The sequence below is a fragment of the Mus pahari genome, chromosome 10 (genome assembly GCF_900095145.1).
Source record: "Mus pahari chromosome 10, PAHARI_EIJ_v1.1, whole genome shotgun sequence".
NCBI lineage: Eukaryota > Metazoa > Chordata > Mammalia > Rodentia > Muridae > Mus > Mus pahari.
In genome coordinates, this window is record NC_034599.1 from 102,385,674 (window position 1) to 102,407,385 (window position 21,712).

At 55.3% G+C, this 21,712-nt stretch overlaps 1 protein-coding gene across 1 annotated transcript in view; it reads left to right on the top strand.

Annotated features, from left to right (window-relative positions):
• The first annotated feature begins 1,260 nt into the window (after nt 1-1,260).
• The window catches only part of Col7a1 (collagen type VII alpha 1 chain), a 31,244-nt gene continuing 10,792 nt past the window's right edge, over nt 1,261-21,712 (top strand). Inside the window, exons 1-79 of the mRNA XM_021206308.1 lie at nt 1,261-1,348; nt 1,841-2,021; nt 2,657-2,816; nt 2,903-2,996; nt 3,092-3,253; nt 3,345-3,508; nt 3,583-3,712; nt 3,816-3,932; nt 4,013-4,159; nt 4,246-4,362; nt 4,442-4,591; nt 4,668-4,796; nt 5,538-5,681; nt 5,770-5,895; nt 5,998-6,141; nt 6,767-6,886; nt 7,005-7,148; nt 7,467-7,592; nt 7,686-7,832; nt 8,041-8,163; nt 8,488-8,634; nt 8,878-9,012; nt 9,087-9,233; nt 9,312-9,448; nt 9,702-9,828; nt 9,912-10,058; nt 10,146-10,318; nt 10,410-10,445; nt 10,530-10,556; nt 10,648-10,692; nt 10,763-10,825; nt 11,389-11,460; nt 11,553-11,588; nt 11,713-11,748; nt 11,895-11,966; nt 12,047-12,124; nt 12,507-12,533; nt 12,615-12,668; nt 12,756-12,818; nt 12,893-12,952; nt 13,046-13,081; nt 13,277-13,321; nt 13,393-13,428; nt 13,761-13,805; nt 13,894-13,929; nt 14,030-14,062; nt 14,396-14,428; nt 14,571-14,624; nt 14,704-14,763; nt 14,857-14,892; nt 15,022-15,102; nt 15,188-15,223; nt 15,422-15,466; nt 15,685-15,756; nt 15,976-16,020; nt 16,251-16,277; nt 16,449-16,478; nt 16,610-16,681; nt 16,825-16,860; nt 16,936-16,971; nt 17,061-17,141; nt 17,352-17,387; nt 17,742-17,804; nt 17,889-17,933; nt 18,844-18,879; nt 18,950-18,985; nt 19,093-19,188; nt 19,294-19,329; nt 19,421-19,456; nt 19,587-19,634; nt 19,916-19,951; nt 20,079-20,201; nt 20,284-20,484; nt 20,577-20,612; nt 20,691-20,744; nt 20,894-20,962; nt 21,037-21,081; nt 21,198-21,260; nt 21,452-21,496. Of these exons, the coding sequence (XP_021061967.1) occupies nt 1,261-1,348; nt 1,841-2,021; nt 2,657-2,816; nt 2,903-2,996; nt 3,092-3,253; nt 3,345-3,508; nt 3,583-3,712; nt 3,816-3,932; nt 4,013-4,159; nt 4,246-4,362; nt 4,442-4,591; nt 4,668-4,796; nt 5,538-5,681; nt 5,770-5,895; nt 5,998-6,141; nt 6,767-6,886; nt 7,005-7,148; nt 7,467-7,592; nt 7,686-7,832; nt 8,041-8,163; nt 8,488-8,634; nt 8,878-9,012; nt 9,087-9,233; nt 9,312-9,448; nt 9,702-9,828; nt 9,912-10,058; nt 10,146-10,318; nt 10,410-10,445; nt 10,530-10,556; nt 10,648-10,692; nt 10,763-10,825; nt 11,389-11,460; nt 11,553-11,588; nt 11,713-11,748; nt 11,895-11,966; nt 12,047-12,124; nt 12,507-12,533; nt 12,615-12,668; nt 12,756-12,818; nt 12,893-12,952; nt 13,046-13,081; nt 13,277-13,321; nt 13,393-13,428; nt 13,761-13,805; nt 13,894-13,929; nt 14,030-14,062; nt 14,396-14,428; nt 14,571-14,624; nt 14,704-14,763; nt 14,857-14,892; nt 15,022-15,102; nt 15,188-15,223; nt 15,422-15,466; nt 15,685-15,756; nt 15,976-16,020; nt 16,251-16,277; nt 16,449-16,478; nt 16,610-16,681; nt 16,825-16,860; nt 16,936-16,971; nt 17,061-17,141; nt 17,352-17,387; nt 17,742-17,804; nt 17,889-17,933; nt 18,844-18,879; nt 18,950-18,985; nt 19,093-19,188; nt 19,294-19,329; nt 19,421-19,456; nt 19,587-19,634; nt 19,916-19,951; nt 20,079-20,201; nt 20,284-20,484; nt 20,577-20,612; nt 20,691-20,744; nt 20,894-20,962; nt 21,037-21,081; nt 21,198-21,260; nt 21,452-21,496 (6,474 nt within the window). The remainder of the gene's footprint in view (nt 1,349-1,840; nt 2,022-2,656; nt 2,817-2,902; nt 2,997-3,091; nt 3,254-3,344; nt 3,509-3,582; nt 3,713-3,815; nt 3,933-4,012; nt 4,160-4,245; nt 4,363-4,441; nt 4,592-4,667; nt 4,797-5,537; nt 5,682-5,769; nt 5,896-5,997; nt 6,142-6,766; nt 6,887-7,004; nt 7,149-7,466; nt 7,593-7,685; nt 7,833-8,040; nt 8,164-8,487; nt 8,635-8,877; nt 9,013-9,086; nt 9,234-9,311; nt 9,449-9,701; nt 9,829-9,911; nt 10,059-10,145; nt 10,319-10,409; nt 10,446-10,529; nt 10,557-10,647; nt 10,693-10,762; nt 10,826-11,388; nt 11,461-11,552; nt 11,589-11,712; nt 11,749-11,894; nt 11,967-12,046; nt 12,125-12,506; nt 12,534-12,614; nt 12,669-12,755; nt 12,819-12,892; nt 12,953-13,045; nt 13,082-13,276; nt 13,322-13,392; nt 13,429-13,760; nt 13,806-13,893; nt 13,930-14,029; nt 14,063-14,395; nt 14,429-14,570; nt 14,625-14,703; nt 14,764-14,856; nt 14,893-15,021; nt 15,103-15,187; nt 15,224-15,421; nt 15,467-15,684; nt 15,757-15,975; nt 16,021-16,250; nt 16,278-16,448; nt 16,479-16,609; nt 16,682-16,824; nt 16,861-16,935; nt 16,972-17,060; nt 17,142-17,351; nt 17,388-17,741; nt 17,805-17,888; nt 17,934-18,843; nt 18,880-18,949; nt 18,986-19,092; nt 19,189-19,293; nt 19,330-19,420; nt 19,457-19,586; nt 19,635-19,915; nt 19,952-20,078; nt 20,202-20,283; nt 20,485-20,576; nt 20,613-20,690; nt 20,745-20,893; nt 20,963-21,036; nt 21,082-21,197; nt 21,261-21,451; nt 21,497-21,712) is intronic.

A 21,712-nucleotide genomic window follows, 5' to 3' on the forward strand; every position in this document is an offset into this window, starting at 1 on the left:
CCAACACGCCCGGCTAGGGGCTAGTTTTCTTAGGAGTGTTCCTCTGTATTGATGACACCTGCCTAGTCCACATGCATGTATAACCAAAGGAGATCATTAGGAAAGAGGGCTTGACCTGGAACTGGCAGTGAAAGTCCACATGAAAGGATCGAGAGGGGGTCATGTAGGGAGGGGAAAGTTAGATACCTTGAGGCAATGAGGAGAGGAAATGGTCATGGCATGGCCCTGGCCTAGGCAGGGAATTGAGTAAAAGGGTGGAGGGGATTCTTGAAGGCTCTAATGAAGCCAAGTAGATGGGGAACCTGGCCTGAATCGTGGACTGGCCCTGCCAGTGGGAACATGGGTCTCAGGAGATGGATTCCCGAGAGATGAGCTGTCTGCATGGGTGGTCCATCCCTCTGCATATGGACAATCCTCCCTCTTTGCAGACACAGCTGGATGGCATCTGTCTAGGGTAAACGACTCAGTAGGGAGTGAGGGGTATTGGGATGAACAAATATGAATACGCATGGCACAAGTTCTTTCTACCAAAATGGGGAAGTATTGCTTAGATCCAGCCCAGTGGGATCTTGGGGTCCCTAGGATAATCTCATGGTCTCCTGTTTGCTGGGGGCTGCTTTGCCTGTCATAAAGGTTAGGGTGGGGCACAGGAGGGCCACCAGACAGAAGCATGGCTGATTCACATTTGTCATGATTGCGTTTGTCAGGACCTATAGCCTGAGGCTTTGTCTGGGCACCCCCATGGGGTTAGGGGTGAGTCAGCGCCAGCTGTAGTATGCCCTACCATCGGGCTGCTACCCCTATGGTCTGCTGGAACCTGTCCACATTTCAGAGAGCAGCAATGACTTCATTGGTCACTCTTAACTAGAAAGCAGTCAAGACTTGTAACCCTAAATAAGGTCGGGGTGCTCTTGAAGTGACGGTCAAAACCCTGAGAGATTCCCAAAAGTCTTGGGACCTGACCTTACCCTTAAGTGCGTCATATCTTAAGTCCAGGAGAAGGGGGGTGGGGGAAGCGACCTCTGGGGAGGTGGGTGGGGGCGGGCCGCCAGGTCCCCGCCTGCTGCCCCGCCTCCTGGGATCGGGGACTTTTCTCCTCCGTGCGGGCAGGACTTGCTGCGTCCTGCGGCGCGGGAGCAGGCTGACTCGCACAGGCAAGATCGGGACTTGGGGTGGGGGGCACTCGGTTTCCACCCGCCAAAGGCTTGGGAGGCAAGGGACAGAGGTTGGGTTCTTGGCTGACTGTTTCTATCACTCAGGATGAGGCTGCGGCTCCTGGTCGCTGCGCTCTGCGCTGCCGAGATCCTGGTGGGAGCGCCGGGAGTGTGGGCCCAGCCCAGAGATAGAGGTGGGCATCTTTCGGGGCTCCGTACCCTGTCTGTCACCTATGCATCTACCCAAACTTTATCCCTGACACCTTTCCACCGCTGAGTCTTCCAAACTCTTCATGGATTCTTCCTAAACGCCCTGAATTCTACTGTGTGCCTCAAATTGCCTCCTATCCCATTGGCACCCAAATTCTAGCTCCCTAGATACAGGCTGAATCCGCTGTCCTCTGCCACCTGGCAACAGTCCCTCCACTCTGACTTCAGCCCGCAGCTACACCCCTGCTTGCAGGTTATCCTCCCCCAAGGTGCTCCTGCCCTCCCTGAAAAGCTCTGTTCAGAGCCCCACTGCGGTTTCCTCCAACTCTGGCAGAAATACGCCTACCTGGGCTCCGTTCGCAGAGGAAGATAAAGCCTATTGTCCTCCCAGTCCCCAAGTCCCAGGGGACCTCAGTGCCTAGAGGGCAGTGGCTGTAGTCCCTAAAAGGTCATGATCTCTCTCCTCTCTGCTTCAGTGACCTGCACACGCCTTTATTCCGCCGACATCGTGTTCTTACTCGATGGCTCGTCGTCCATTGGCCGCAGCAACTTTCGCGAAGTGCGAGGATTCCTGGAGGGGCTGGCGCTGCCTTTCTCAGGAGCAGTCAGTGCACAGGGCATCCGGTTTGCCACAGTGCAGTACAGTGATGATCCACGGTAAGTAGTCGACATGGGGTCAGGGCTACAGGCTCCAAGACCCCTTAACAGGAAGGAGTCTAGAAACAGGCTTTGGAGAGCCCAGAAAGGCCCTCGCCAACACCTCCTCTGGAGAAAGGTGGGGGTAACTTGGAAGAGTGTTCTTGTCCTAAAACTCCTCTCAGCCAGTGTCCTGGGGTTGTGGTGGTGGGGGATGGACAGGTTGATTCTGTTTCCTGATCTGCATAGAGAGAGGGAGTCCAGGCGCTCCAGGCATTGGGCTCCTAGTGGAGTCTGCCTGTGTGGGCTCTGCCAGCCCTTCAGCCCTTTGTTCATCAGAAATGCTTTGTCTGACCAGTGTCCACTGTCCTGAAACCGAGCCCTTCCTCCTACAATTATTTAATCAGATATCCTGCCCCCACCCCCAGGCTAGGGACCTTGAGGGTTCCAGGCCTGTTGAGGCTCAGTGACATTACGATGTCAAGCAGCAACTGAGAAGGCTGCTAATGTGGACGCTTCCGCAGTAGAGGGCGGGGGTCTTAGCACCAAGGGTGCTCCTCCCTCAGAGCTCACTCATCTCAGAGGCCTCATCTCAGAGGCAGCGCTGGAAGAGATCATGACCCCTCACCTTGTGCTACCCCGTTTCCTCCCCTCAGGACAGAATTTGGTCTGGATACACTTGGCTCTGGGGGTGACACCATCCGAGCCATCCGAGAGCTCAGCTATAAAGGCGGAAACACTCGCACGGGGGCCGCTCTTCACCACGTTTCCGACCGCGTCTTCCTGCCTCATCTAACGCGTCCTGGCGTCCCCAAGGTGTTCCCTAAACTTACCATGCCTGCAAATGTGACCCCAAAATAAATGTCTGAAACATCCCTGACTGCTCTTGGCCCCCATCCCAGATCTGCATCCTGATCACAGATGGGAAATCCCAAGATTTAGTGGACGCAGCTGCCCAAAAGCTGAAGGGGCAGGGAGTCAAGCTGTTTGCTGTGGGTGAGAACCAAGTTGAGGCGAGAGGTCTGTTGAGGAGGTGGGGGACCATTCAGAGAATGTGTAAGCAACTGAGCCCTGCTTGGGCATCACTTCAGGAATCAAGAATGCCGACCCTGAGGAGCTGAAGCGTGTGGCCTCACAGCCAACCAGCGATTTCTTCTTCTTCGTCAATGACTTCAGCATCTTGAGGACCCTGTTGCCCCTCATTTCCAGGAGAGTGTGCACAACTGCTGGTGGTATGCCTGTCAACCTGCCTTGTAAGTTCCTGCTCGTTCTGGGTACCCTGACCCCAGCCTGGGGGTGCACTCCTCACTTCTGACCTGATTCTGCTCCCAACCCCATTCACAGCTGATGACACTCCCTCTGGGCCCCGGGACCTGGTGCTTTCTGAGCCAAGTAGCCAATCCTTGCGAGTACAGTGGACAGCAGCCAGTGGCCCTGTGACTGGCTACAAGGTTCAGTACACGCCTCTGACAGGGCTAGGGCAGCCGCTGCCAAGCGAGCGACAGGAGGTAAGGATAGCAATAGTGACTGGTGGCTGCTAAGGACTTGACTGAACAATGAGATGACCTCTGGCCCTGGGCAGGTAAACGTCCCGGCTGGTGAGACCAGCACGCGACTCCAGGGTCTCCGGCCACTAACGGACTACCAAGTGACTGTGGTTGCCCTCTACGCCAACAGCATCGGGGAGGCCGTGAGTGGGACAGCTCGGACCAGTGAGCAATTCTGTCAACCTTTGACCCCATTCTCCTAACCACCCAGCCCCTAAACCCCTTCTTACTTTTGGCTTTACCAATCCCTGGTGGGGCCTTCCCTCAGCTGCCAAGGAAGGGCTAGAATTGAGCCTCCAGAACATCACATCGCACAGCTTCCTGGTGGCCTGGAGGAGGGTCCCAGGTGCTAGTGGCTACCGTGTAACATGGCGGGACTTCAGTGGTAAGTGAGAGGCATGGACTGACAAAATTATCGATTCTTACATCCATAAGGCCCACTGAACCCTCTGTGTATCCATACAGGTGGGCCAACCCAGCAGCAGGACCTGAGCCCTGGACAGGGGTCAGTGTTTCTAGATCACTTGCAGCCTGGCACGGACTATGAGGTGACCGTGAGCGCCCTATTTGGCCACAGAGTGGGGCCTGCCGCTTCTCTGACTACCCGCACCGGTGAGGAACCTGGGCCCCTTTTTCAGGCTGGGCTGGGCATGCACGGCAGGGTACCGAGGCCACTGATACCCATGTGCCCTGGGCAGCATCTTCTGTTGAGCAAACCCTGCATCCCATCATCTTGAGCCCTACATCCATCCTCCTCTCCTGGAACTTGGTGCCTGAGGCCCGCGGCTACCGCTTGGAGTGGCGTCGTGAGAGCGGTCAGTGGGAGTGGAGAGAGCCGGGCGGGCAGGGCTTGGAGCTTGGCTTCGAGGCTCACCTGGTCCTGCCATCCTGCAGGCTTGGAACCACCACAGAAAGTAGAACTGCCTCCCGATGTGACCCGCCACCAGCTGGATGGTTTGCAGCCAGGCACCGAGTACCGTCTCACGCTGTATACTCTGCTGGAGGGCCGTGAGGTGGCCACTCCTGCAACCGTGGTTCCTACAGGTAAGGGCTCTGGAGGTCTATACGTTATCCAGAAAGTCTATGACTGCAGCCAGCCTCACGTTCTCCTCTCTCGAAGGGCTAGAGCAGCTGGTGAGCCCGGTGAAGAATTTACAAGCCACAGAACTGCCTGGGCAGCGGGTACGAGTGTCTTGGGACCCAGTCCCTGGGGCCACCGAGTACCGTTTCACTGTACGCACCACCCAGGGTAAGGCAGAAGCAGCCTGAAAAGTCCCCTCATCCTGAAGTCCCAGCCTGCAGCACCCTCCCGCTCTGGCTTGGTTCCTACGGCCTCCTTCATCTTTTTGGCCACCTGCATCCTAAGAACTGTCAACCCCAGAACTACCTCAGGGTCTGTCTTTCCTCTCCTCCACCCCAGCCTGCTCTTCAGTTGTCTATCTCCACTCTGCCCACACCCCTGTCGTGGCTCATCCATCTCGACCCCCACAGCTCTGCTGTCCCTCTCTAGGGAGAAGAGCCCCCCCCCCCGTGGTCACTGTGGCTCAAAGCAGTCAGAGCCTGACTCAGTCACTTGATTCTTTCTTTGCCTGAGTGCTCCTTCAGTCTCTTACATTCCCATAGCCTCCCCACTAAGGATCCTCTAATACTGATCTCTTGCCTCCCCCAATGCTCACCTATCATCCTCTGTCAGTGTCTATCGGTGACTTGCCAACTTGCATCACTGTCACAGACTCTCATCATGCTATGTCCTAATGCCCTGTCTGTCACCCAGTGTCCCCATTCATTGGTGACCTCCTGTTATCCTATGTTGCCATCATGGACCCCTTAGACCCACATCATTTTCTCTTACTGTTTTCCTCTCTCACTGCCCCTCCCCATCCAATCTCCCCATCTCCCACGATGTTTGGTACCCTTGCCTATCACTGACTACTGTGCTAGATCCCTGTGTGCTACCCACCCAATGCCTTCCCTCCCTGCCTTTTCTCAGGGGTTGAGCGAACTCTGTTGCTTCCTGGGAGCCAGACAACCTTTGACTTAGATGACATTCGAGCCGGGCTTAGATACACGGTGCGGGTGTCTGCTCGAGTGGGCGCTCAGGAAGGTGATGCCAGTACCCTAACGATCCACAGAGGTGAGCACCTTAGGAGACTTATGGGAGATGGCAACTGATTTGCTTCCTGTCTTCACACTGACCCTTCACCCCTATCTTTAATCCCCAGATTCGGAAGCCCCACTTGTTGTCCCAGGACTGCGGGTTGTGGCATCAGATGCAACTAGAATTAGGGTGGCCTGGGGACTTGTCCCTGGAGCCAGTGGATTTCGGATCAGCTGGAGGACAGGCAGTGGTCAGTGTGGAGTGTGTGGGTTGTTTGCTGAGGGGAGCTCTCAGAGTGTGGGAGAGTAAGGGGACATGCAGAAACCAGGCCGTCGTTTCTCTCTGATCCCAGGTCCAGAGTCCAGCCAGACACTGACCCCAGACTCCACTGTCACGGACATCCTGGGGTTGCAGCCTGGCACCTCTTATCAAGTCGCTGTCTCAGCACTTAGAGGGAGAGAAGAGGGGCCCCCTGTGGTCATCGTCGCTCGAACTGGTCAGAGACTGACCTGGACCCCTGGCTCTTTGCCTCTTGTGCCCCTTAGACTTCTATGGCCCCCTTAATGGTGTACATCCCTACCATTTCTACTTTGAGTCCCAGCCTACCCATCCCTACTCTCGAGCCTTCCCTTTCACTGTCATCTGTCTCTCCCATGGCTCCCTCTGTCTTGCTCTTATTTCTGCTACTCGTCCCTCAGAACCTACCACTTCCTCCTCCTCCTCCTCCACTTCCTCCTCCTCCTCCTCCTCCTCCTCCTCCTCCTCCTCCTCCTCCTCTTCCTCCTCCTCCTCTTCCTCCTCCTCCTCTTCCTCCTCCTCCTCCTCCTCCTCCTCCTCCTCCTCCTCCTCTTCCTCCTCCTCCTCCTCCTTTGTTGGACCCAGCTCTCCTTGGACCTTGACTTTGTCCTTTGCCTGATGTCCTCATGGTCCCCTAATGCTTCCATAGACCCCTCTCAGTCAGACCTTGTCTTTCAGATTGCTGCTACCTGACGGCTTGGCTTCCTACTGTAAACCCCTCATTGCCCTTTCGTGAAGTCCCTGCCTTCTGTAAACACTCGCAGCCTCCCCTTGCCAAACAGTTCCCCACCTCCCCATCAGACCAGCCTTGTCTCCCTCTCCAGATCCACTGGGCCCAGTGAGGAGAGTCCACGTGACTCAGGCTGGCAGCTCATCTGTCAGCATCACCTGGCCTGGGGTTCCCAGTGCCACAGGATACAGGGTTTCCTGGCACTCAGGCCATGGTAGGAGGCAGGGGTTTAAGGAGGGCTATGGGAGGAGGTTCTGAATACAGTGGAGGCTAAGGATTCTTTTGGGGTCCAGTCTGACAAGTCCTGGGGTTCCCTCCATCCCTGATCCCAGGTCCAGAGAAATCTCAGTTGGTTTCTGGAGATACCACAGTGGCTGAAATAGATGGGCTGGAGCCAGACACAGAGTATATAGTGCGTGTGAGAACCCACGTAGCTGGTGTGGATGGCGCCCCCGCCTCTGTGGTTGTGAGGACTGGTGAGTGGATCCCGGCCAGCTAGTCCATGGCTGACCCAGCCCGCTATGTCTTTCTGATGGCTGCCCCTGCTCATTCCATTGCTGCTCAGTAACCTCCCTGTCCATCCTGAGCCACCCAGGGTTACTGAGTGTCCATTTACGTTTGTGACCTTGGCCGTGCTACACTCCCCCGAAACACTAACCTCCTTCCCTCAGAGTTCCCTCCTCTGACCCGGCCACACTACCCTTGCCCAGTCTTCTTACCTATGCCTGCCTTGCCACTCTTGTTTCTGCTAGACGCCCAGTGGCCCCTCACTTTTACCTTGCCTCTGTCCCTAGCTCCTCAGCCTGTGGGCAGTGTGTCGAAACTGCAAATCCTTAATGCTTCCAGTGATGTTCTACGGGTCACTTGGGTAGGAGTCCCTGGGGCCACATCCTATAAGCTGTCATGGGGACGTAGTGAAGGTAAGGCTCCAGGTCTCCATCCTTGTCCTTCCTGGCTACAAGTGCCCTCTCTGGTTAGCTCCCCTAACTCTTACTCTCTGCTGGCCTGGCCAGGTGGCCCTATGAGACACCAGATACTCCCAGGAAACAAAGAGTCTGCAGAGATACCGGGTCTCAAAGGAGGTGTCAGCTACTCCGTGAGAGTGACGGCGCTTGTTGGAGACCGAGAGGGTGCACCGGTGTCCATTGTCATCACCACACGTAGGAGGATGTTTGGGTTGGAAGAAGTCTTGGAGTGGGGCTTGTGTTCAAGGGATAGAGCTTTTGGGGAAGGATTTGTGCTGGTGTTGGAGAGGGATCAAGGATTTATAGTGGGCCTGTGTGGGTAAAGTCTGGGGAAGAAATGTATTCAGAGGGGTTGGTTAGCCTAGAGGGTAGAGCCTCCCTGATTGTAACGCTTTCTCTTAAGCGCCTGAGACCCCAGCACTTCTGGAGACTCTTCAAGTAGTGCAGAGTGGGGAGCACTCCTTGAGGCTGCGCTGGGAGCCAGTACCTGGAGCACCAGGCTTCCGTCTGCATTGGCAACCTGAGGGTGAGAAACTCTAGAGCAGGGAGTTGGGACCAATTAAGGGAGGTGGCCTCTGGGCAAAGTCGTCAAAGTTGCTGAAAGGAGTGGGCAGCCACATCTGCAGAATCAAAAGCATCAGGGGGCTTAATCAACAAGGTGGGTGGACGTGATCAGCCTTGAGGAGATGCACCTGGTGAACAGGGTAAAGATGAATGAGGAAGGTGGTTGGGAGAATGGATGTGATGGGTCAGTGAGATCGGTGAGAGTCAGTGAGATGGGGACCTCCACCCCTGTTATCAGTCACCACCCTCTGCATATTCTTGGCCCTTACACCCATACTTCTCTCAGGTGGCCAGGAACAGTCCCTGACCTTGGGACCTGAGTCTAACAGCTACAACCTGGTTGGACTGGAGCCAGCAACAAAGTACCAAGTGTGGCTGAGTGTCCTGGGACAGACTGGAGAAGGTCGCCCTAGGAAGGTGACTGCATACACTGGTGAGCGTCCCAGAGCACTCACCAGCCTGTGGTGTGCTCTTCCCCCACGCTGATGACATGCCCTAATTTTTTGCACTCCAGACTCTAAGCGATTCCTGTAGGCCCTCCCCTAAGGTCCTGACGGAGACCCCAGCGTGATCTCCCATGATGCTTCACTAAGATGAACCTGCTCCAGAATCTTGCATCTCTCTCTTGCTCTCTGCATCCAGTCTTAGATCCGTTGGTCTTTGATTACTCTTCCAGAGCCCTCTCACATCCCGAGCACTGAACTACGTGTGGTGGACACCTCTATTGACTCAGTGACTTTGACCTGGACCCCAGTGTCTGGGGCATCCAGTTATATCTTGTCCTGGCGGCCGCTCAGAGGAACTGACCAGGGTGAGGGGAAGACCAGAAGGTGGTAATTGGGGCTCCATAGAGAAGTTCCTGTTTAACCAAATCTTCCTCTGTAGAAGTGACCGGGGCCCCGCAGACACTGCCAGGTATCTCAAGCTCCCACCGAGTGACAGGCCTGGAACCTGGGATTTCCTATGTTTTCTCTCTGACACCTATCCAGAGCGGTGTACGAGGTTCTGAGGACTCTGTCACACAAAAGCCAGGTACGGAAGGTACCGTGGAGAAGCCCGAGGGGACCATGGAATGGCTGACAATCCTAGTAACTCGGCTCTTTTGTGCAGCGTGTCCCCATGGCCCGGTGGACGTGGTGTTCCTGTTGCATGCCACTCAAGACAATGCTCACAACGCAGAGGCTGTGAGGAGGGTCCTGGAAAGGCTGGTGTCTGCACTTGGGCCTCTTGGTCCACAGGCTGCTCAGGTTTGGCTCTAAAGAAAGTCAGACTCCACCTGTTCCTGGCCCTCCCCTCCACCGGTTCCTGACCAGCCACCATCTCGCCATCCCTCTTTGGGTTCAGGCTTTCTCCAGCTCTCCTCCAGGCTCTGGATTATGTCTCCTAGTCTACTATCGTAACTGACCCCCTAACTAGCAGTTCTGAGTTGCTCACACCTCCCATGTCTCTATCTCTGTCCTACTCACATGTCCTCCCTGTCCTGTGTCTGCTCCTACCCAGGTCGGCCTGTTGACTTACAGCCACCGGCCCTCCCCACTGTTCCCACTGAATAGTTCCCATGATCTTGGCGTCATCTTGCAAAAGATCCGTGACATCCCCTACGTGGACCCAAGTGGTAACAACCTTGGTAAGGACCACAATCAGCATGAACTCCTGGGGCTTTCCCGTCAGGTTCAGTGTCTCGGGGCTCTGACACGCCCTTCTTCCCAGGCACAGCCATGACCACAGCTCACAGATACCTCTTAGCATCCAATGCTCCTGGTCGCCGTCAGCAAGTGCAAGGCGTGATGGTCCTGTTAGTGGATGAGCCTCTGAGAGGGGACATACTCAGCCCCATTCGTGAGGCCCAGGCTTCTGGTGAGCTGTAGGACTGTTGGAGAGGGGCCGTGGGAATAGAGGTGGCCCCAGTGAGGTTGTCATGTAGATTGCTGGATCTCTTCTTAGGGCTCAAGGTGATGGCGCTGAGTTTGGTGGGAGCTGACCCAGATCAGCTGCGTCGCTTAGCACCAGGCATGGACCCCATCCAGAACTTCTTTGCTGTGGATAATGGCCCAGGCTTGGACAGAGCAGTCAGTGATCTGGCTGTAGCCCTGTGTCAGGCAGCTGTGACCATAGAGGTTTGGAGAAGGCCTTTGGGGACTGGTAGTATAGAGGGGACCTTGGGGTTCTTTTAGAACTTCCTGGTCTCAAGAAGTTCTTTGTCCACAGCCACAAACAGGGCCTTGTGCTGTGCACTGTCCAAAGGTAAGTGGCCAGGGTTGAATGGGTGGGCAAAGGCCACAGCTAGACCTGGTTATTCTTACCCTCTTCTGACATGTCTTCTCTTAGGGCCAGAAGGGGGAGCCTGGAGTGATGGTAAGCCACTCTATGGAGGTGAACAGCAGGTTGGGAGTCAATGGGGCAGAGGGTGATGGATAACACAAGACTCACTGATCGCCTCTTTTAGGGACTGCAAGGACAGGCTGGACCTCCTGGTCCCCCCGGTCTCCCGGTGAGTGCCTCCCCACCCCTGCCTCTCTTATGCCTGGCTTATAGCCTCCTTACCTGCTCTCCTCACTCAGGGCAGGACCGGTGCTCCAGGCCCTCAAGGTCCTCCTGGAAGTACCCAAGCAAAAGGCGAGAGGGTGAGTGTGGAACTCATCGACTGTCTCTAGGGTGCTCCCACCAGGATGCTCCCACTAGTTTTCCTGGAGGGTGTAGGGAAAAAGGAAGAAGCAGAGTTAGCAGTACGAGTCAGAGTTAGAGCTGGACATGGTGGTGCACACCTGTAACCAACCCTAGCACCCAAGAAGCAGAAGCAGGATGAGACACAACTTTTAGGCTAAGCCAGATTTTACAGCCAGTCCCTGTCTCAATAAATAAATAAATAAATAAATAAATAAATAAATAAATAAATAATATCCACAGGACGTTCTTAGAGGCCTGAGTGAAGATTATAAAGCATACCAGATTAGGGGGAGGTTCTGGAGTGGGCAGAAAGGGCTTTAGGATCCCCTGGAGAGGCTGGGCTCTTGCTGGCATGAGAGCCATTCAGCTGACAGCTGCTGTTCCTCTGCCCCACCACTGGGCTCTGGTAACGCTTGGGAGCCTGTGGGGTTGCAGCCGTGGTAGGTGGCATGGAGCTCTTTATGTACACTGGGACACTGGAGAAGGACCTTTTCCTGCTCTGACCTCTCTGCCTTTCTAGGGCTTTCCTGGCCCAGAAGGGCCTCCAGGCAGTCCTGGCCTCCCTGGAGTTCCTGGGTCTCCTGGCATTAAGGTGAGCAAGGTTTGCCTTTGCCATCAGCGGTGGACACGTCCTTGAATGGGTGCTAGAATTTTGACTGTTCTGTCTTTGGCCTTCATTTTCAGGGCTCCCCAGGGTGGCCTGGCCCTCGTGGGGAACAGGTAAGTGCTCTTTTTCTGCCATCCCAGTGCCTGCTAGGGCGAAAGACTGCGGCTTGGGGCCAGCCATGGCTCATGAGGATCTCTCTAAGACTAACTACTGCCCCTCTACTCTGCTTTGTCGTAGGGAGAACGAGGGCCTCAAGGCCCAAAGGGGGAGCCGGTAGGTGAAAGGGAAACGGGGCCAGGATATTCCCTGGAGGAGTGGGGGTGCCCCAGGCCAGACCCTGAAGCATGCTAAGAACTGGAACACCATGAAAGGGGTCTCCCACCTTCCCTACCCTGAGAACTGCTTTCTGGCCCACACAGGGTGAACCTGGGCAAATCATTGGTGGTGGAGGGCCAGGGATTCCTGGAAAGAAAGGGGACCCTGGACCTTCGGTAAGTCTCAGGATATGTGGAGGCCAGCTGGGAAGTGACAGCCTGTTCTAAAGCACCTTATGTCTTGTCTCCTCTAACAGGGGCCCCCTGGACCTCGTGGCCCTTTGGGGGACCCAGGACCCCGTGGCCCCCCAGGGCTTCCTGGAATATCAGTGAAGGTGACAGCATGACCCCAAATAGTCTTATGAATAGCATGTGAATCAGACCTGCTGATTTCACTGGAACCCATACAACCCTTACTGCTTCTTCTGACCTTTAGCCCCCACTGTTTGGTTCCTCGCTATTCTTTTTTGGGGGTAAGGTTTTGAGACAAGGTCTCTCTCTATAGCCCTAGCTGGCCTGGAACTCACTCTGTAGACCAGGCTGGCCTTGAACTCACAGGGATCTGCCTGCCTCTGTCTCACAAGTGCTGGGATTAAAGGGGTACTCCACCATACCCGGTCCCCATTATTTGTCTAACCAAATTTGACCCAATAACTTTCCTTGCATCTTGGGGATGAGGGTATGGTTCAGAGTCATGGGGTCATATCTATCTTCCAGGGTGACAAAGGCGATCGTGGGGAACGGGTAAGTGAGGAGCCAGATATCCTGGGGATGGCTTGGAGGCTGAGTCTCATGGCCGTCTCCTGACCCACTGTTCTTCCCTAGGGTCCCCCGGGACCAGGCATTGGTGCCAGTGAACAAGGTGACCCTGGACTTCCGGTGAGGGGGCCTTGGGGTTCTTGGGGGGCAGTGGCTGAGTGTCGGCCTTCCTAGTTTTTTCTTATGGCTTTGTTTACTTCCTTCAAGGGACTTCCTGGAAGCCCTGGACCCCAAGGCCCAGCTGGCCGACCTGGAGAGAAGGGAGAAAAGGTAGGTGCTTGACCTCTGGGTGGCCCATAGGCAGGGCCTCCCCTGGGTTTCCCTGTCATTTGTTTCTCCTTCAGGGTGACTGTGAGGATGGAGGCCCAGGCCTCCCAGGACAGCCTGGGCCCCCAGGGGAGCCGGTGAGTTAGCTCCCATCTCAGCCTTCAACCATCAACTCCCTTTACCCTTACACTCAAACCTAAGTCCCTGAACTCCCTGTTCATCCTTTCCAGGGTCTTCGGGGAGCTCCTGGAATTACTGGGCCCAAAGTAAGTACCTGCTGTGACGGAGTGTGTTCAGGTGTGACGTTATAGTTTGGGACCTTCCCATAGTGCTTCAGTGTTCGGGGCTTCAGGGTTAGAAGATACAGCTCTGAGGAGCTCAAAGGCTGTGGTTTTGGTAGTTGGGAATCTGTATGCTTTATTTGGGGTTTCTCTGAAAGTGCCCCTCCTCTTCCTCCTCAGGGTGATCGGGGACTGACGGGGACCCCTGGCGAGCCTGGAGTAAAGGTGTGTAGAACCTGGGGGTGCTTGGGAGGATCCGGGGCCATGCTCAGTTCTGACCTCTTCTGTTCTCCCAGGGTGAACAGGGACATCCTGGTCCCATGGGACCCCAGGTAAGCTCTTGACCTCAGTGCCAACTGACTTATAGATTCTATGTTCCCTGCTAGTTCTGATTTCTTGTTCTTGAGCCCTTCGACTCATCAGCAAATGACACCTATCCTCAGGGATGTAGGCTCGGGGTTGCAGGCTTAGGGATGCAGGCTCAGGGGTGCAGGCTCTAGCCCTCAGCCTCCAGGTTCCAGCTCGGGGTTTTCTGACTAGAACAGAACGGATCTCCATTCTCTCCATGAGGTTCACTCTTGCCTATCCCAGTCCCATCCCCTGGGACCCCTTTCTAACCTGCCCCCACCCACCCAGAGCAACACCAATATTTCTCTTTCTCCAGGGGCTCCCTGGGGCTGCTGGACATCCTGGAGTGGAGGGTCCTGAGGTAAGTCTGTGACTGTGGAAGGGGTCAGGGATGAGGCTTCCCTTGGTCCCTCCTTCCCTGTTTGGGCTCACAATATCTCCGTGTACAGGGGCCACCGGGACCCGCTGGCCGCCGAGGAGAAAAGGTAGGTTACAGGCGTCATACTTCCTGGCAGATGGGACGCTTGGACCTTCAGTTCCTAGGTGGCCCTTTGACCTGTCTCTGTCCCTGTCCTCTCTCCCTAGGGAGAGCCTGGTCGCCCAGGGGATCCTGCAGTGGTGAGTGAGGGACAGATGGGATCCTGATCCAGCATGGTTCTGGGGCACTGATACAAACTGTTGCTCGGGGCAGTGGCCTTGGGTAGGCACAGCTTTGTGATCCCCTGGATGCTGTAATCTGCCTTCAGCCCTGTCCCTCTGACCCTATAACCATTTTGAGGTCATGAACATGGGGTCAGGTGTCAGCCCATTTTGTATAGCCCTTGCCTGTCTGTGACCTACAGGCAGAGACTGAGCTCTGTGACATCCAGCTTCATAAATCTCTGTCCCTGGAGGGACTGGTCCTATGATCTGTAATCAAGGCTGAGCTGTCTCCGTCCTGTTTGTTTTCAGGGTCCTGGTGGTGCTGGAGCCAAAGGAGAGAAGGTATGTCTGGAGGCGGTTAAAGGGTGAGGTCAAGGTCACAGAGTTTATCTTGGGTCCCACCTAGAGATCACAAGGCTTGTAGCCTGATTGCTGGGTTGTGGGAGTGCCTGGTTCTAGCATTGATAGCCTTTGTCACCTTTAGGGAGAGGCTGGGCTCCCTGGGCCCAGAGGAGCTTCTGGAAGCAAAGGAGAGCAGGTGACTGAGGGGACAGCATGTTGGGGGGTGGGACAGAGGCAGGCTATACACCCCTGAATATTGATCATTCCCTCTACAGGGCGCACCTGGGTTGGCTCTTCCTGGAGACCCTGGCCCCAAAGGAGACCCTGGAGTCAGGGTGACTAAATATGGGGCTGGGGGTATGTGACAGAGGGTGGAGGGAAAGGTATCTAGAATTCTGACTAGCCTGTTCCCCTTCCTGCTCTCTCAGGGTCCCATTGGCTTCACTGGCAGGGCAGGACCCACAGTAAGTATCTGTGACCTTGGATGACACCTGTGACCTTGGATGACGCCCGCGGTTGGTAGAGCTCCCTCCTCTCTCAAAGGCTGCCTGTTATCTGAGTTGTGCACCCCCTCTTTCTTGTCTCCCCGACAGGGTGACTCAGGGCCTCCTGGAGAGAAAGGAGAGCCTGGGCGACCTGGTCCTCCAGGACCCGTTGGCCCCCGAGGAAGAGACGTGAGAGGCTGGATCTGGGGGTATCCTGGGTGTTGGGATGCATCACTGGGGCCTTAGGACCAAGACTGACCTTCATGTCTCACAGGGTGAAGCTGGAGAGAAAGGTGACGAGGGGACCCCGGTGAGACTCCTCCCCACACTGCGGCTTTTGATCCTCTACCCGAGAATCACGACCCCAAGGACCTTAGGACCTTAGCAGATAGTTTTGTCCATCTTCTGGCTCCTGTCCAGCCCGTGCCCAGGCCATCTCTGTCCATGCCTACTGAGTCAGGTAGACCCTAGCCCACCTGCACAGAGTGACTTTCTTCTTTGTCACCAGGGTGAGCCAGGTTTGCCTGGAAAAGCAGGTGACCGCGGCCTCCGGGTGAGTCTTCACAGGAAGAAATAATGGGTCGAGCAAGAGTGGGGAGAAAACTTAGACTGGAAAGTGAGGAGAGGTTCTGGGTGGGGGGATGAGATAAGAGAGGGGAATCTATCTACCACGAAGTGTGGGGTGATGGGAAACTCTCATGAATTTGGGGGTGATGGCAGACATAGGCAGAATGGGAAAACCTGAAAATGCCTCAAACCTGTTCTGTTCAGGGGACACCTGGGCCGCGGGGGCCTATGGGTGAGAAGGGGGACCAGGGAGATCCTGGAGAAGATGGACGGAATGTGAGTCTCAACCTGTGGCCCCTCACCCCTGACTTCAGTCCCAATTCACTCATCCAGTTCCCACCTCATCCTCCAAGGGGTCACCCGCACAGTCCTCACCTCCCTTCTCTCTTCTGGGAGAACTCCCCAAAGGCCAGCAGGACCCCATGAACCCTCATGGTACTTCTAAATCTCTCCCCAATTGTTGTCTGCCTTGACTGACCCCCTGGCCTTCTGCAGGGCAGCCCTGGATCATCCGGACCCAAGGGTGACCGTGGGGAGCCTGTGAGTAGTACTGCACCTGGGCTTGTGTGGGCTGCCATCGTGGGCATCGTTCAGGCAAGAGACCTGGAAGTTATCAGGGAGAAGCACTAATGGCCCCGTGCAGGCTTAGCTGCCTTAGCTACCTTCTAGGAGTTGGCACTGGGACACTTTCTGGAACTGGGGGACAGAGTTGAGCCTGGGCAACTCTGAACTTGGATGCTCCTATTGATGCTAATAATTTCCTTTTCCAGGGCCCCCCAGGTCCCCCCGGACGGCTGGTAGGTGTTGAGTTAGGTCTGGTCCTCTGGCACCCCCTTTTCTAGCCCCATTGCCTCCTGTATCTCCCTGCCCAACCTACTTCCCTCCCAGCCCCTTGACACCTGTCCAAATTGCCCCTTCCAAGCCTCGGATTTCCTCTTGAAGGGCTCATATTGATCATTGTCCTACAGGAGGATGCAGGCACTGAATCCAGAGACAAGGTACAGGGGTCTGGGGGTAGGGGTGAGGCTTCATGTCTGGGAAGTGTCCAGTGGCCCTTGTGACAAGATATGGCTCAAGTGTCCCTAGTGGATGAGGTGCTGATCCCTCAGCACACCTGTCTCTGCCACAGGGAGAGCCTGGACAAGAAGGTCCCCGAGGACCCAAGGGTGACCCTGGCCCTCCTGGAGCCTCTGGAGAAAGGGTCAGTGTGATGAGCCTTGTGTGCGTGTGTGCGTGTGTGCGTGTGTGTGTGTGTGTGTGTGTGTGTGTGTGTGCGTGTGTGCGTGTGGCGGGGGCTACAATCCTGGAAAACCTCACTCTGATTCTTCTGTCTTTTGTCTTCAGGGCATTGATGGACTTCGGGGACCCCCAGGCCCACAGGTGAGTGTGTGCTCTGCCCCTTAACCTGCTCCATCCATTGCTCCGTCATCCTCTATCTGACCTTGTTCCCTCCAGGGAGACCCAGGTGTTCGAGGCCCAGCAGGAGACAAGGTGAGAGGACTGGATGGGTTTCGAGAGGCAGAGTTGGCTCGAGGACCCACCTCAGTCTTCAAGGCTTCCTGCCACTGTGTTTTCCTCAGGGTGATCGGGGACCCCCAGGGCTGGATGGCCGGAGTGGGCTGGATGGGAAACCAGGAGCCCCTGGCCCCCCAGGGCTACACGTGAGTGACAGTTTTCTTAGTCCTGTGGGCCTTTATCTCACTTGTTGGGTCATAGCCTTGAGTCGTGGTACCACATGCTCTCTGTGTGTTCTTTTAGAGAGCCTTCCTGTGTGGGGCATATCACCTGTAGGTTTTGGGTTCACAGGAACCATTGCCTGCTGATGGGCAAGGACCCTCGTCCCATGTGCCTAACTTTGAATCTCTTCTTAGGGTGCTTCAGGCAAAGCTGGGGACCCCGGGAGAGATGTAAGTCCGGGGAGATGTCAAGGTGGCCGGTGACTTGGGGGTCCAGGAGAGGTCTCATGGGTGTCATCACAATCAATGAGAACAGGACAGATGGTTCTGCTGGATCTCTGTCCCTAGTCAGCAGGTCACCTGACCCCTTGCTGACTGCTGCTTTACACATCTTAACAGAATGGTCCTGGAGTTCTTCCTTTAGGAATCAAATCTAGAGAGCCCCTGACTTATAGGATCTGGGTCTCAGGGGATTTCTACAAGACCTCTGAATCTTTACACTGGGGACCCTGGGGCTATGGGGTGCCATGTCCTAAGGGACAGCCCAGAGAGCTTCTCAATCCTAACAGTGATTTTTCCCCCCAGGGGCTCCCAGGCCTTCGAGGAGAACATGGCCCCCCTGGTCTCCCTGGCCCTCCTGGAGTTCCGGTGAGTCTCGCTTTCAGACCACCCCTCTAGCCTCTTCTACAGTCACCTGAGCCCTAAGATCTAACCAACTCTCTGCTCCCTCAGGGAAAGGCAGGCGATGATGGCAAACCAGGCCTGAATGGGAAAAATGTGAGTGTGTTTAAGACAGTGCTGCCAGACCTGCCAAGAAAGGCCCACGTGTTCACACGGCCCAGAAACACAGACAACACCCGGAGCACATGTACTGACTTCTATAGACATGCACCACCACCAAACAAAGCCCTGATGTGACAGTGCATTTGACTGTGTTCTAGGGCACACCTAGGCAGCCTTGTGGACACAGTGAGTTAGATCTGTGTGCGTGTCAGCTCAGGAGGAGCAGTGTATGACAAGATAAGCCACAGCCACTTGTCCAGTCCAAGAGCCACAAAACCAGGTTGAGAACGACAGACATGTGGGCATCAAGCCATATTCAATGACATGTGGAGATATGCTAACATTTGAACACTACATTTAGACAAAGATGTAGTGAGACAAAGTCCCATGGCTCGCCTATGACATAGCTGAGGACATGCTGACATGCGTTTATAGCAATAGTCACCAATATACATGTGACCACATATATTGAAATACATGTAAGATTTGTAGACACAAGCCAAAACATAAAGTTTCTAAGGAACTGGGGACCCAAGTGTATATGTATAGATTCATGCTTAGACATAGGCCATGGCATGCAGATAGAGGGCATAGAGAGCCCTGTGTACATCCGCTAAGTCACATATGGATAGGTGTGCTCATAAGGCATGGACTCTTACTGTGTCTGCATGCATGTGAGTTACATACAGAGAGCTACAGGAGGAAGGCCTGAGCATGTATACATGGATGCAGGCACACATAGGCTGCCCTGGAACATGCAGCATGTTGCTGGGATGGACAGACACAAGTACTTTAAGACACACAGCCATGAAGCTACAGGTACAGATTCAGTTACAGTCATCTGAAGTCTATAGAGATGGTCTCAAAGCCAGACCATTTGGGCTTACGGGTCTTCTGCCCACAGGGAGAACCTGGAGACCCTGGAGAAGATGGAAGGAAGGTAAGCCCTTCTCTTGGAGGATCCTGTGGCCTCAGATCGGACCGTGTCTAAAAAGCCTTATTTTCCTTAGGGAGAAAAGGGAGATTCGGGTGCCCCTGGAAGAGAAGTGAGTGCTTGGGTTTTTTTATATTCTGTGGTTCCTGATCATGACCCTGTGAGAAATATGGTTCCACTCCTCCCTGGGACCCTGGATAGTAACTGTATTCTCCACAGGGCCCTGATGGTCCCAAGGGTGAACGTGGAGCTCCTGGCAGTCCTGGACTCCAGGGTCCTCCAGGTCTCCCAGGACAGGTCGGTCCTCCTGGCCAGGTGAGTGTCTAGGGTAATTGTAGGACGTGGGACCAGATGCATCCTGAGCTACTGTTTTGGGGTGCCTTGACCTATGTGACCCCTTCATGTTCCTTCATACTTCAGGGTTTCCCTGGTGTCCCAGGAATTATGGGTCCTAAGGTGAGTTTGTGTATCTGTGTTGGGTAAAGAGTGTGATACAGGGCTGGGCAGGATTAGGAGACATGTTCCTGCTGGGTCATTCTCTCTCCAGGGTGACCGTGGAGAGTCTGGATCCAAGGGGGAACAGGTGAGGCTCCTACGTTTTTCATCTGTCCATGGAGCTACGTCCTCCCACTAGATGCACACATATCCCGACATCCACTACCCACCCCACCCCCGCCTCCACTGGGTCCCAGTAGCCAATTTCTTGTCTCCAGGGCCTTCCTGGAGAACGTGGCCTACGAGGAGAACCTGGGAGCTTGCCGGTGAGTAAGACCCGGCCCTTGACTGACCCTTGTCTGCATACCCTGGCAGTCACTTCTCTCTCTTTCCCCTTGCCGTCTGACTCTATGGGTTCTGCCCTCTGTCCTCTGTAGCTTGCACCACCGGGTTCTTGTAGCTTCCATTCAAGGAAGCAGAGGTGGTGGAGAACTGTCAGAGATAGGCCTCACTCCCGACCTCCAGACACTTTCTCAGGGGACAATGTGGGGCAGGAGGGAGGCCCTTCTCCTGCCTGACTCGTTCTTTACCATCTTTGTGTCCTCAGAATGCGGAGCGTTTGCTGGAAACTGCTGGCATTAAGGTAGGTTGTTCAGGAGATGATGGAGAGTCCAGTGGGGCCCTAAGAGACATGCAGTGTCCATAGGGCCCTGCCGATGAGTTGTAGCATCTCCAGGCCTGCTGCTCCTCTGTGCCTTCACCACTCTCAGGTGTCGGCCCTGCGGGAGATTGTGGACAACTGGGATGAGAGTTCTGGCAGCTTCCTGCCAGTGCCTGAGCGGAGACCTGGCCCCAAGGGGGACCCTGGTGACCGAGGCCCTCCAGGCAAGGAGGTAAGTGCTGAATGCTCAGTGGGTGTCCTTGGTGGAGGGCACATTCTTACAGCCACAAGCATTCACCCTTCTCCTCCCACAGGGCCTCATTGGTTTTCCTGGAGAACGTGGGCTGAAGGGAGAGCGTGGAGACCCTGGCCCTCAGGGACCTCCTGGCCTGGCCCTGGGTGAGAGGGGCCCACCTGGCCCACCTGGCCTTGCGGGGGAACCTGGAAAGCCTGGCATTCCTGGACTCCCAGGCCGGGCTGGTGGTTCTGGGGAAGCAGGAAGGCCAGGAGAAAGGGTGAGCCTGGGGCTGGCCAGGAGGAGTGGGGGAATGGTGGGAGAGGCCGACCTTTCCACTAATATTGGCCTCTCCCTGCTCTTTGTACCCAGGGAGAGAGGGGAGAGAAAGGAGAACGTGGGGAGCAGGTGCGTGCTGGGGAGACACTGTGAAGGGACTTCCCGGAGTCTTTATCGGTTGGCACAGCCTCCTGATTTCTTCTGCAGGGCAGAGATGGCCTTCCCGGCCTCCCTGGACCACCTGGCCCTCCTGGCCCCAAGGTGATCACCCAGCCTTGTGACCGGTGATGATACTACCCTGAGATTGGGCTCCAGAGACCCCCATAATTGTGTGTGATCCTGGGACCTGTACCGATCCTGTCACACCGATATGACAGACTCATCTTCCCTCTGTGGTTTTGTACTTATAGGTGGCCACTGAAGGGCCAGGCCCTGGACTGGCTAGAGAGCAAGGACCTCCTGGACTTAAGGGTGCCAAGGTCAGTGTGGGGTCAACTTGTGACCCAAGCCTTACCACGCCCCTCGGGCCTGACCTGACGTCTCATCTAAACAGGGGGAACCAGGCAGTGATGGTGGCCCTGGACCTAAAGGAGACAGGGTGAGGCTTCCTACCCTACTATGCCATCTCGCTGTGAAGCATGCCATGAGCGGCCTGCATATATATGTGCACGTATGGCAGAGAATGGGGCTCAGGGCAGGATGCTCTGTTTGCAGGGTGTACCAGGCATCAAAGGAGATGCGGGAGAGCCTGGAAAGAAGGGTCATGATGGCAACCCAGTGAGTTCTTGCCCCATAAGTCACACGTGTACGAGACCATGGCTCTTACATGTGTTGTCATATATGCAGGGCTGGAGTCAGCACTGCTCTTAGGAGATAAGTTCTATCCTTGGCCATCGGGGGCAGAGTGGGCATGAAGAAGTGGGGGTTGGGTGTCAGGGCAAGGTGCTCTTAGACCAATTCTTTTACAGGGTCTACCAGGAGAGCGTGGTGTGGCTGGACCTGAAGGGAAGCCCGTGAGTGGATTGGCCACAAGAGTAACTGGCCTTAGATCTGAGCCCCTTGCTGGGTTTATTTCTTGAGGGAGGAGGGAGGAGGGAGGAGGGAGGAGGGCTATGCCTATGTGCAAATTGCAGACACAGGTGCCTGACAGGTTTACTGTGTGTATGTCTGCATGTCTACGAGCTATTCGTAAGGGCAGTCCACAGGTATATGGCCATTTGTGCTGGGGA